The following is a 13,013-nucleotide window of genomic DNA, read 5'->3' as shown; positions in this document are numbered from 1 at the left end:
CTCCCACGTCACAGCAGACCAAAGGGGAAGAGATCACCTGGACACCACGAAAACACACAGATTTAGGGGAACCAGAGCCCGAATCTGGGTGCCGAGGGTGGAATCGTGGGGGCGTACCTGGTCCTGGTGCAATCGCGGATCGAATTGGGAGGCAGGCGAAACCCTAGCGCCGGAGGCGAAAGGTGCGGCCTTTGGATTGCGGTGACCTGACATGGAGACCTGGCGACCTAGAGTGGCCTACGTATTTTTTCTGCAGGCGCATGCGCATGCGCGTAGGAGGTCCGCGAGAGGGCGACGGAGGACAAACGCACTAAACACGAGCCGTCGGATTTGGACGAGTAATGAGAGAGAATGACTAAGAGATAATCTGGTGCATCCGTTTTGATGGTGTTATATTTTCCAGGTGTATTCATGGGTGTGGATGTAGCATAGGTCATGACTGTGGAGCAGGTATTTGTTGTGTGGCTGTAGATTTATTCTAACTGGTGTATTATAGGGTAGGGTAGATGAAGAGACCATGGGTGAAGACCTCTAACATGGGCACGAAATGATAAGTAATCCAAGCGTTTGTCTTGCTAGTGGCTACGAACATGTATGGCGAAGCTAGAAAACAAACTGCCTGATTGATAATCACATATCCGAAGATGCAGGGATGGGTAAAAACTAAATCAAGACAATTTGCACTCGCACGAACATGTCGCACATAGTAGCATCAGATAGCAAAAGGCGTAGCGGTGGGCGTAGTTCTGACATTGTTGGCACAATGGAAGGGGCAGCTCTTGGCTTCATCAACTTTAACACCTATGTGCACCATAGTGAGGAGCCAGAGCCATGTGAAACAAGGCCTAAATGATACTGAAAATTATAGAAAGGAAGAATTTTTTAATCATTAGCCCTAAGTCTTATATTTCCATCCGATCAATCTACATAGGCAAAAAAATCACTATAATAGTAAAAATGAAGGAGAGGGGAAGACAAGAGAAAGATGAATATAGATGCATTCCACATTAATAGGGTGGAAGAAATAAGAGGACAACCACTAAGGACAGTCTCAGTGGGACTTCCATGGGGTTTTCATTTGCATTAAATAGGATGCCACATAGACATTTTTATGATATGACAATGTATTTAAGAAGAGAGAAGAATTGATGAAACTCTCTTGGCACGATTACCAACTATCTATTAGTCATAGAATTAAATGCCTATGAAACTATAGAATGAAACTTTATATTGAGAGTGGATGTTTCATTCAAATTTTATTGTCTTGAAAAGAACGCCATGAAACTATATACTGAGACTGGCCTAATTAACACCATTAACTAGCTAATTGGGTGTATATTGTGTTGACCAACTAGGGTTATGAGACAAGCAAATGAATAGGGGGATGAGAGTCCTTTGACCTCATGCCCTTGGCACTATATATAGGCAATGGTTAGTTACAAGTGGCCCCTGGTGGGGGTGGAATTCACATACCACGACACTAGTACCTATTGGGATTCTTTAAGGGAGAGTCTTGGCCCATATACCATATGGGCTCCCCCAATAGTAGCTCCTCAGCTACTAGGTTATGGCTAGTACTACATGACCTAGTAGATGCTCATACAAGAAAAAGCAATACAACTCGAACCTTGGTTGCGAGGATCGTCGTTCACAACCTATGTGTGCACGCCTCACTAAAAACTCAAGTCCAAAAATCCTATGGGAAAAAAGGACATGGAGAAAAGAGCACACGCACGACACAAGTCCATATATGTGCTAACTTCCGAGGCTTCTAGCTCCAAGTGCCTTAATGTTGATCTTCTCGGTGTCTTCAACTTTGGGCTTCGACGCCTTCTGTCGCTTCTATGACATGGTTCATTGGCTTCGCTCAAAGCGCAAATCTTCGCCTCTAGGACCTTTTGGCCGCACATATCTTCGTCTCTGAGGCCTTCTCATTGTGTAGATCTTTATCATTGAGACCTTCTCATCAGAAGCTTCACTTGATGACATATCTTCTCTTCGAAAATGGATATAGTTTTTGTAGTTGTAGTCGATGTAGTCAAAGTATTAGTCATAGTCGAAGGTTGCTATGAGACCTCCAAATCTTCTCTCATGAGCGTTGGGCGAAATTACTCGCCTTCTCGAGCGACTGGTCCTCTAGTATGCTCCCGAGCCCCTCTTGGCTGATGCTCATGACTAAATCCTTAGTTGTGCTTGGTGTAGTGGACATAGTCACATTAGTTGAAGTAGATGTCTAGACCAAAGTTGTTGGTGAGCTGTTGGTACAAATTAATGCACATAGAATAATCTATAAGCGCACGAATATTATACCGATGTAGCACTTCACCGAGAGTACCCATTTTTATATGGAACTCAAGGAAACATGTGTGAGAATAACAAAATCTAACTTATCCCAACTTTACAATCAAGGCTAGATAATATGAGTGTAGAGGAGACTGCAAAGGTCTTCTAGTTCTAACTTCGGTAAGCTTTATCTTCTATTGTTCAATTCTAGGGATATTACTAGAAAAAACACAGGTAAAGTATGTTTTCTATAGCAACAAGGTCCTTCTAGGCCTATTAACAGGAGGTGGACTATAGAGGATTCAACGAGGCTATAAGAGTCACCCTCGTGAGCTACCAACGATCCGAAAAATAGGGTACATCTAGGAGTAACCGAGTCTAAGCACCACGCTTACACTACGAATACTACTTTAACCCAAGAGCTACAAGGATTAAAGTACTCAAAGAGAGTCGCAAACCTAAAGAACAATATGAACAAGATACCTACTTGAATTAGAAGTCGATTACTAGAGAAATCTTAAAAGCAAGCTCAAGAAGAACTTGATTCCGCTAGGGTACAAGCCGTAGAGAGAGCACTAACAGGCTGAGACTCCTCCAAACTCTTCCCTCTCACTCTATCTCACTATCCCTAATACAAGACTAGATCCTATCAGGGACTAATCTTCTCTTGATTTCTAGCCTTGATCCTGGTGGACATATGAATTAGGGTTTTTGGCTTCTCAACTCTTAGGATCAATTGCTAATTTCCCTGGAGGGAGGGTGCAGGCTGGTATATATAGCCCCATTGAATCATCCTAGACTCTTGGATCAAACCAACTTGAATAAACAGTGGAGATGAAATCCTTAAGGCAGTAGAGAACCAATATAGCAATAGGAGGCTGACATAGGGGGCCCATAGGTCGGGCAGCCTCTAGGTGGGGCCAACCGGGCCCACTTGTCAGTGACATGTGTCCCGCTTTGGTGGAGAGCCTCCTGGAGTCTTCTAGAATCTTCCCACATCATTTATGCAGTAGAATTCTGTGATTTCCTTTGATGAATAGGTGCTCCTTGGTGATTTTCTGATTAAATCCTGCTAGAAACACATATTTACCAAAACTTATGGAATTTGTTAGTTTAAACCCCTAAGTCTACATTGGTGATCTATTTTAGCCATTTATACAAGTTATATTGATGATTTATGATGAATGTTAACTACCGTCAACAAACTCCCCACACTTAGGCTTTTACTCGTCCTCGATAAAAGGATGGATTACTTAAGACATAACCTTAGGACAAGTCATCAACATAAAACCATTCCTAGTCATGCATGCTCTATAGGATTCAAAGTGTCTACCATGAAACTTTGGGCGGTTGAAGAATGGAATAGCTTGAAACAGATCACCATCTTCCTTCAGTCAAGTCAATTGGAGAAACATTTTAAGATTTTTTTAAAATAAAAACATAGCTTACCTTCTCCTTTTGTAGTAATCTCAAATCTCTTTGTATATGTGGTATTTTTGGATCCTCACCTAGGCATTAATGACTTTGCCTTCTTTTTGCCTTCTTCTAAAAGCTTATGTGGAGCTCAGGTAGGGATGGATATGAAAACATACTTGCATTGCATATATTAAAAGTCAAAACAAGGATCCAAGGAGAAAAATGTCATACTCTTAGATCAAAATGTGCATGTGTGTGGATATATATATGGTGGCTAACCTAATTATACTATGCTCCTTTAAACATATCTCTCTTGTTTGAAACTTGAAAACACTTTTGCAAGAAAACATGGGCTATCTTATTCATCTCTCTTTTCTTTTTGGGTAGGCATATTGAAAGGTCCTAATGGCTAGAGGGAGGGGTGAATAGCCTAATAAAAATTTCTACAACAACACTTAACAAAATGGTTAGACAATTATGAGGCGAAGCAAGTGTTGCGCTAGCCTACTCAAAAAGCAAGCCACCTACCACAATTCTAGTATAGATAGTATCTATTCACACAATATCTATGACACTATCCTATGTTAGTGTGGTCTCAAAGGCTAACTAAAGAGCCACACCAACCAAGCAAGCAAGCTCTCACAGCTAGCTACACTAAAGAGTTTGACAACTAGTTTGCGGTAATGTAAAGAGAGTGATCAAGAAGGTTATAACACCATGTAGATGAAGGAACCAATCAATCACAAGGATGGATAACAATGAAGACCAATAATCTCAGAATCAATGATGAACACAATGATTTTTTTTACCGAGGTTCACTTGCTTGTCGGCAAGCTAGTCCTCGTTGTGGTGATTCACTCACTTGGAGGTTCATGCGCTAATTGGCTTCACACGCCAAACCCTCAATAGGGTGCGCACAACCAGCACAAGATAGGATCACACAAGCCACGAGCAATTCACTAGAGTACCTTTTGACTCTCCACCAGGGAAAGGTCAAGAACCCCTCACAATCACCATGATCGGAGCTAGAGACAATCACCACCCTCTGCTCGACGATCCTCGCTGCTCCAAGCCATCTAGAGGCGGTAACCACCAAGAGTAACAAGCGAATCCCATAATGAAACATGAACACCAAGTGCCTCTAGATGCAAACGCTCAAGCAATGCACTTGGATTCACTCCCAATCTCACAAAGATGATGAATCAATGATGGAGATGAGTGGGAGGACTTTGGCTAAGCTCACAAGGTTGCTATGTCAATGAAAATGGCCAAAGGTGTAAGCTTCAACCAGCCATGGGGCTTAAATAGAAGCCCCCCACGAAATAGAGCCGTTGTATCCCTTCACTGGGCACAGCGCAGGGTGACCGGACGCTCTGGTCCGATTGACCGGACACTGGCCCTCAGTGTTTGGTCACGTGATACACGCCACGTGTCCCCTACTTCAAATACTGCTTGTTAGATTTCAACGGTCATCTGTTGACCGAACGCAGCGCACAAACTGACTAGACGCTTAGCCTCCAGCGTCCAGTCATTTCTAGTAAGGTTCCAAAAATGAATTTCTTCAACCGGATGCATCCGGTCATGCTTGACTAGACCCTGCCAGCGTTCGGTCACACAGTGACTTTCCTCAGCGCTACCCGACAACAGGATCGGATGCTAGACCTCAGTGTCCGGTCAGTCCAAGACCCAGCGTCCGGTTGATGACCGACGCTAGCGTCTATACTGCCACACTTGATCGGACACGCAGGTCCCTCTAAGACCAGCGTTCGGTCACTCAGTGACCAGCAAGACTAACTACTTTTCACCTCTAACTTCTTCACCCTTGCTAAAATGTGCCAACCACCAAGTGTATCACCTTGTGCACATGTGTTAGCATATTTTCACAAACATTTTCAAGGGTGTTAGCATTCCACTAGATCTTAAATGCACATGCAATGAGTTAGAGCATCTAGTGGCACTTTGACAACCGCATTTCGATACAAGTTTTACCCCTCTTAATAGTACAGCTATCAAACCTAAATGTGATCACACTCTCTAAGTGTCTTGATCACCAAAACAAAATAGCTCCTACAATTTATACCTTTGCCTTGAGCTTTTTGTTTTTCTCTTTCTTCTTTCCAAGTCCAAGCACTTGATCATTACCATGGCATCACCATCATCATGTCATGATCTTCATTTGCTTCACCACTTGGAATATGCTACCTATCTCATGATCACTTGATAAACTAGGTTAGCACTTAGGGTTTCATTAATTCACCAAAACCAAACTAGAGCTTTCAATCTTCCCCTTTTTGGTAATTGATGACAATCCTTTTACAAAGATATGAATTGAAATTCAATTTAATCCATGTTGCTTGCCCAAGCATATTTACTATGTGTAGAAGGATATGGACAAGTTTTATGAATCCCATATGGCAGCAATTGCTCCCCCTACATATGTGCTAAGAGTTTGGATTGAAGCTTGCACATATGCTTAGATAGGAAATATAGGAGACAATGTCTACCAAATGATGCTAAGGTATAAAAGATGGACCTTTGAAGCATGATACCAATCGGAGTGCACCATTATACCATCCTTAGCATCATGGTTAGCTTGATACCACTTGGAAACAACACTTGGAAATGAAAGTTATCTAGTGATTTCATTTCATCATTCAATCTTACAACTAGCATACATCACACAAGCATGGATATTTTAAATTTAGAACTTATGCCATGCAAGCAAACATATTAAATGCACATTTAAATGCACCATACAAGTTCATAAGCTTGCTCCCCCTACTTGTGTGCTCAAAATTTTAATTGATCCCTTTCCTTTGTCATAGTTCTCCCCTTATGTGAAGTTCTCCCCCTATCACTTGTATCTTTATTTCTCTCCCCTTTGTGTTGTCTTCTTTTCACTATCTATCGGTGTTTTGGACTGAGGGGTCCTCAACCAACTAGTGAATTTGTTCTGCATGTTCCCAATCCCGGATGGTGATGTAAAGAGACACAAGGTTTATACTGGTTTAGGCAATCAAAGCCCTACGTCCAGTCTGAGAGATCGATCTTGTATTCCTTGCACCGAAGTGCTTGTAGTAGGGGGTTACAAGCTAGGTGAGAGAGGGAGCTAGTCCTAGGTCTCGACAAGGTGTCGCGTGGGCCACTTGAGACGTTGCTCTCAAGCGGCTGGGATGTGTGCGTGTGTTACAATGTGTTACTGGGTCTCCTCCCCTCCTCTAAAATGGCCCAAGTCCTCTCCTTTTATAGCCTGAAGGGAGGACAAGGATGGTACATGAGCTAACTATACGGTGTCATGTGAACAGAGGCGGTGTGTCCAGGCCCTGTAGCCTGTTCCTGTGGCGGCATGGTCATCAGAGTGGTCCGTCCTTGGAGCACTGGGGCGGCATGGTCGTCCCATCTGATCCTGTGCGTCGTGGGAGCCCTAAGACTGCCTCGGAGTGGGTATGGCGGTGAACGTGCAAACCACTATGGATGGATTGTGCGTGAGGCCGAGACTTGGTTGGTGCCGAGGCTGCACCGCAGTGGAGGGGTCTCGATAGGCGTGAACCCCAAGATAGCCGAGACCTTGGTGTACAGTGCTGAGGCCTCGAGTGGGTGGCTGATCATGGGCATAGTGTTAGGACATAGTGGTCGGTAATCCCCGCCGTACCCTGTCCCAGCTGGTATGGCGCTGATCGTGGACACAGTGGCCGGTAATCCCTGTCGTGCCCTGTCCCAGCTGGTGTGGCGCTGATGCGACCTCAGGTCCCGTCGGTCATTTCGTGGCATTGAGCCATCGTCCGCCTAGGATTCTAGGAGTGGTTGAAGCATTAATGAGACATGATGCGCTGTCGGGAGGGTCGGTTGAGGCGGGGGGGGGGGGGGGGGCGATGGGCTGTGGGCGAGCCGGCCTCGAGCGACACAGAGAATGAGGCCTCGAGCAAGACAGAGAATGAGGCCTCGCGTGAGATGGAGATCGGACTCCTTGCCGAGGCATGCCACGAGAGGCCTCGCACGATATGGAGAATGCGCCCCCTGCCGAGGCCTTCCGTGGAGAGCCTCGTGCGAGATGGAGTTCATGTTAGGATGTCGAGACCTCCTGCTTGAGGCTTGAGGCGAGGAGGAGGAGGGCCTAGTGGGCTTGGTCACGGTGAGTGAGGGGCCCACGACTTACCTTCTAGCTTTATTTTTTGATGGGACTTTAGCGACCCTTTTGATTGTTCGCTCGGGGTACCCCATTCTAAGGTACCCGATAGTAGCCCCTGAGCCTCCGGGGGAGTGCGTGCACTCTCCCTGAGGGTTTGCCTAGGCTTGGTTCATACCCGCTCCTGTAGGAATTGGGTTTTGTATCTTGGGGTTCCGGTGGGTGCGCGCGAGCGCACTCGCCGGGTGTAGCCCCCGAGGCCCTAGAGGAGTGGAGTTACTCCTCTAGGGGCTTTTTTATTTTCGTGTTGAATGAGTAGTTCTTATTGCATTTGCCAAGCCCCTAAGCGCAAGTTCGGGTTGCGGGGGTCTCGGCGAGGCTGTAGGAAAAAGCCCTCTAGCCTCCGCACAGAGCGAGAGGTTCATCAGGGGCCCCCTGACTTTGGGTATGACCCTCACGCTTCCTTTTACTTGGAAGGAGGGCTGGAATGTGCCAGGCTACCCTCGATGGGCACGAGCGTGGACACTTCTAGTGAGCTATTATCGGGTAGTCTGAGTGGAGGCCCGAGCCCCGTTCGCTAGGGGACGGCTAGCGGTCCAGAGATGCACTCCAAGAGTACCAGAGGGTTTCTCTAGTGGGTGCCGAGGCCGTTCACTGGGCCTCGGTGGCTCGGTGCCTCCCTACGGTGGGATCCCATTCGGATACTTCCCTGCCGGTCTCGGACACGACTTAGGACGCCCCAAGCGACTATTCACTTAGGCCTAAGCCATTTGTAGGCTCGCCCCGAAGTCGTCCCTGACTCTGTTGCCCTGGGGCGGCTGTCGAAACCTCTTGGAGGCCTAGCCTTCGAACCCCTGGACCGTAACGGGCTCAGTGCCCTTTATCATGTTTTGTAATGAAACCTCTAGCGTGGGCTTGGACCGTTTGTCTTGGTCTTCGGGTGCAAGAGGATCCCTCGAGCCTCCGCCTAGAGCAAGAGGGCGGTCGGGGGTCCCCTGACTTTTTCATCCAACCCTCACATGTCCTTTTTGTTTGGACGAAGGGTTTGTTTGCTGAGCCTATTCTGGTCTCGGTAAGGTTGCAGGAAGAGCCCCTAGCCTCTGCGTGGAGGGAGAGGGCCGTTGGGAGTTCCCCTGACTTTTTATACGCCCCTCGCGCGTGAGGGTTTGTTTGCCAAGGCCCCTTTTGGGCGCGAGCCCGAGAGTTGGGGTCTCGGCGTATTTGCAGGAAGAGCCCCCTAGCCTCTGCATAGGGTGAGAGGGCCGTCAGGAGCTCCCCTGTCTTTTTGTACGACCCTCATGCTTCCTTTTTGCTTGGAAGGAGGGTTTGTTTTGCCGAGCCCCTTTGAGTGCGAGCTAGGGTCGCTGGGTCTCGGCAAGGTTGCAGGAAGAGCCCCCTAGCCTTTGCATAAAACGAGAAGGCCGTCGGGGGTTCCCCTAACTTTTTGTGTGACCCTCACGCTTCCTTTTTGCTCAGAAGAAGGGGTGGAATGTGCCTCGCTACCCTCGGTGGGCACGAGCAGTGGCACTTCCAGTGAGCTGTTATTGGGTAGTCCGAGTGGAGGCCCGAACCCTGTTCGCTAGGGGATGGCTAGTGGTCCAGAGACACACTCCAAGAGTACTAGAGGATGTCTCTAGTGGGTGCCGAGGCTGTTCGCTGGGCCTCGGTGGCTTGGTGCCTCCCTACGGTGGGATCCCATTCGGAGACTTTCCTCTGGTCTCAGACACAACTTTGGGTGTCCCAAGCATTTCGCTTGCTTGGGCCTCGGCCCCGTATGGGCTCGCCCGCGGTCGTCCCTGACTTTGTTATCCTAGGGCGGCTGTCGAAACCCTTTGGGGCCCAGCCTTCGAACCCCTAGATCGTAATAGGTTCAGAGCCTGGTTCCTTCATACAAAAGGAATAGGCCGCAGGGAATATCTTCCCTATTGGCTCGGCACGGGCAGCATGCCTTTTGAGGCAGTTTCATGGGGAGTCAAAACGATGCCTGCTACCGTAGTGGCCGAGCGTGGCGTGGTGGATGGGACGTAACTGTCCTTGCATTTAATGCGGGAGACGTGGGCGCGTGGGCCAGCGAAATTGGCTCGTGGTTAACCACGCCGGACCAGGGGGAAAACCTCCCCGATTTCATCGCCTGTTCATTTTGCCTCCTCCCTGCATAAATACCCGAAGAGTCTTGCCCCTCCTCGTCTTACCTTGCCTGCATTAGCACCGCCCCCATTGAGCCGTAGCTAGAGCAGTGGGTGCCGGGAAGAAGAGGAGAGAAGAGCGAGCCTAGGGAGAAAGCGAGAAAAAAGCGAGAGCATGGGAGAGAGAGAAAAAACTCACCACCGCACCCGATTCCTCCATCGCACCCATGGCCAGTGACATTGTCGTTGTCGAGATGGACCCCTGGGACCCATCGGACATCACCGAGGAGATGCTTCAGTCGCTTGTCGATGGTGGACTCCTTCGCCCGGTGACAGACCCCGCCAGGCCAGAGTGGATTGCTCCATATGGCGAGCTGGAGCCGAGGCCTCACGATGGCTTTGTCATGAGTTTCGTCTCGTTCCACGAGCGCGGCCTCGGCGTCCTGGCGGACCAGTTCATGCGGGCGCTCCCACACTACTACGGCGTGGAGCTCCATAACTTCAATCCCAACTCCATCGCTCAGGCGGCTATCTTTGTTGCCGTCTGCGAGGGGTATTTTGGGATTGCTCCCCATTGGGAGTTGTGGCTCCACCTATTCTGGGCGGGGCACACTACCAAGCCGACGGGTATGTCGGGTAAGAGGAAGGCAATGAGGGCCGACGGCTGCACTCTCCAGGTGCACCAGGACTGCCAGCACCTCTACATCTCGGCCCAGCTCACGTCCTCCAACCGACGGTGGTACACGAGCTGGTTCTACCTTCGTAACGATGACAGAGGACTTCCCCCTTACACTAGGCGGATTGTGGGGAGCTGCCTAGAGAGATGGAAGTGGGGCGTCCCGAAGGACGATCAGCCGAAGCTGGAGCCACTCCTAGAGGGGCTGGCGAGGCTACAGGGCCATGGCCTCACCGTTGCTGTGGTCGTGGCTGCCTTCCACCGCTAGAGGGTGCTGCCGCTGATGGCTCGGCGGTGGCGACTGTTTGAGATGAGGCCGGGTGAACCCATGGAGGGCATCCAGATGTCCTCCTCTGCCCTCTCTAACGAGGAAATTCTTCGTCGGGTGGGGGAGACGGTAGAGGCGAAGTTGAAGGGTAGCAACTTGACCCCCTTCGTGATGCAACCGTCACGGGGGTTCCTATCACTAGTAAGTCATGTGCCACTGTAGCCTCTGAGCCTCCTTAGTCTCCCCTTACCCCTTGTTCCCTTATACGTGTTTGTCGTTCCTTCAGGGGATGAGGGACGTGTGCTCCTCTCCGCCGCCCGTTCCCGAGGATGCGGGGCGGCAGACGATCAACCATGCTCATGCCGATGCGCAGAAGAGGCAAAAGGACGCTAAGGCGGTGAAGCACACGAAGCACATCCTCACGTGCGAGGAGCTGGATAAGCGCCACCGTCAACAACAGAAGGATGGTCTCCCATTGGAGGAATCCCCATCGACGTCGTTGTCGACGGAGGCCTCGGACGGGAACAAAAAGGGTGAGGGAGGGCGAGGTCCCCTGGACCACCTTCCTGACGTCATGGAGGTGGCGCCCGGGGCGTCGGCAAGCAGCCCGGCACCCCCAGGAGGGGGAGGAGAAGCAGACCCAGGGCCGGTGGTTGCCCGCTTTGGGGCCGAGGCTGACACGCCCGAGGCATGGGCATTAGGCAAACACGTCGTCAGCTCGGTGGGCTTAGCGGCCGTGGTGGAGCAGGTGGCGATGGAGGCGACGCCACCACCCCCGTAGAGGACCGAAGGGGTGCCGGGGTCCGCTGAGGACCGACTAGTGCCGATGGATACGAAGGTGACGCCTCTGCCGCCGCCTCCACTATTGTGGATGAGGTTTGCCATGGTGAAGCGGCTGCCACCCTGTTCAAAGTAAGTGTATTTTTGGCAGGGTCACAATGCCTTCCGTTCACTTTTTTGGTCTCGCGCTGACCCTATAGGTTAATTTTCCTTAGTCGGAAGCAGCCTGCAGACGACCTTCCCTTGGCGCCCCTTAAGGCGCTTAAGGCGAGCCCCGACTCCTCCGCCCACTGGGTGGCGGAGGCACAAGCCGCCATCCACCATGGCACGGCGTTAGCAAGGGTCGACCTAAAAGAGCCGGCCGCCCAAGGAGGGGCTGCCGAGGTGGCCCCTACACCGACAAGAGAGGGAGCGCTCCCATCCCATGGGGGCGAGGCTCACAAGTCAGATGGGGCTAGCGTGCCCTTGGTTGCTGAGGCCCCCAAGGTCTCCGAGGCTGAGGCGATGGATGACAGGGCGCCCAAGACCGCCGAGACCGCAGTGGCCATGGTTGGTGTTTCTTCATCCTCCGAGGCCACGATGGTGGAGGCTGGAGCCCTCGAGGCCGTCGAGGCCATAATTGCGGAGGCCAGAGCCCCTGAGATCACCAAGGCCATCGTAATGGCAGTGGGGCCGTCTGGCCAGGAGGCGGAGATGAAGGCGGCGGAGGCCTCGGTGGCGCCCTTGGCTCAGGGGCCGCCGTTGTTGCGAGAGAGCGCCCAGGAGGCGGAGGTCTATCCGATCTCTTCCGACGATACCTCTCGGGCATGGGAGGTGGTCGACACCAAGGATGCCGGTGCCGTGGAAGAGCCAGCGCTAATCTTGGACGAGGGAAGTTTGGCCCTCGTGCGGGCATGACCCGAGCCTTGCGGGTGGGACCACCCGTGGGTACTGTGGTGGAGCCAGGACGACCTTGTGGGGGAGCCTCTGTTCGCCCTTGAGGACGCAGCCGAGGGCAGGCGTTGGGGCACCTTTGAGCAATACCACCAGCTGGCGGAGCGGTCATTGCGGACGACCTTGTCCATGGTGGCCGACGAACTGCCCGGAGTCGCCCAGGTTCACGTTTTCCTTTCTCGCGTGATGTCATTCTTTTCTTGGTTTTGTCGCAATCGACGACCTCTGTTATGCTTCCTCAGGAGCTCGAGACCCGGTCCCTCGGGAAGTCGGTCTTTCTTTAGCGGGAGAGGGGCATTTGGGACTAGCTTCAGCGGCAGAAGGGACTTCTTGCCGACGCTAACGAGCTTCTGCCGGTGCGAAGCGTGGAGGTGGAGGACCTCTGCCTTCGCTGTGCCGACACGA

At 50.7% G+C, this 13,013-nt stretch overlaps 1 protein-coding gene across 1 annotated transcript; it reads left to right on the top strand.

Moving 5' to 3' along the window:
* The first annotated feature begins 11,721 nt into the window (after nt 1-11,721).
* LOC136511210 (uncharacterized) lies at nt 11,722-12,572 on the top strand. Its single transcript, XM_066505374.1, has 2 exons — nt 11,722-11,807; nt 11,891-12,572. Exons 1-2 carry the CDS (start codon nt 11,722-11,724, stop codon nt 12,570-12,572), a joined length of 768 nt encoding a protein of 255 aa, XP_066361471.1.
* Nucleotides 12,573-13,013: the final 441 nt, after the last annotated feature.

The sequence above is a fragment of the Miscanthus floridulus genome, chromosome 16 (assembly GCF_019320115.1).
Source record: "Miscanthus floridulus cultivar M001 chromosome 16, ASM1932011v1, whole genome shotgun sequence".
NCBI lineage: Eukaryota > Viridiplantae > Streptophyta > Magnoliopsida > Poales > Poaceae > Miscanthus > Miscanthus floridulus.
The sequence above is the reverse complement of the archived record's forward strand: the minus strand, read 5'-3'. Positions and strand labels throughout refer to the sequence as shown.

Bases quoted from the DNA above. Each gene is read 5' to 3' on its own strand.
- LOC136511210 (XM_066505374.1), top strand. From the start codon at position 11,722: ATGGATACGAAGGTGACGCCTCTGCCGCCGCCTCCACTATTGTGGATG. The intron at 11,808-11,890 runs GTAAGTGTATTT...AATTTTCCTTAG, and splicing joins CGGCTGCCACCCTGTTCAAA to TCGGAAGCAGCCTGCAGACG.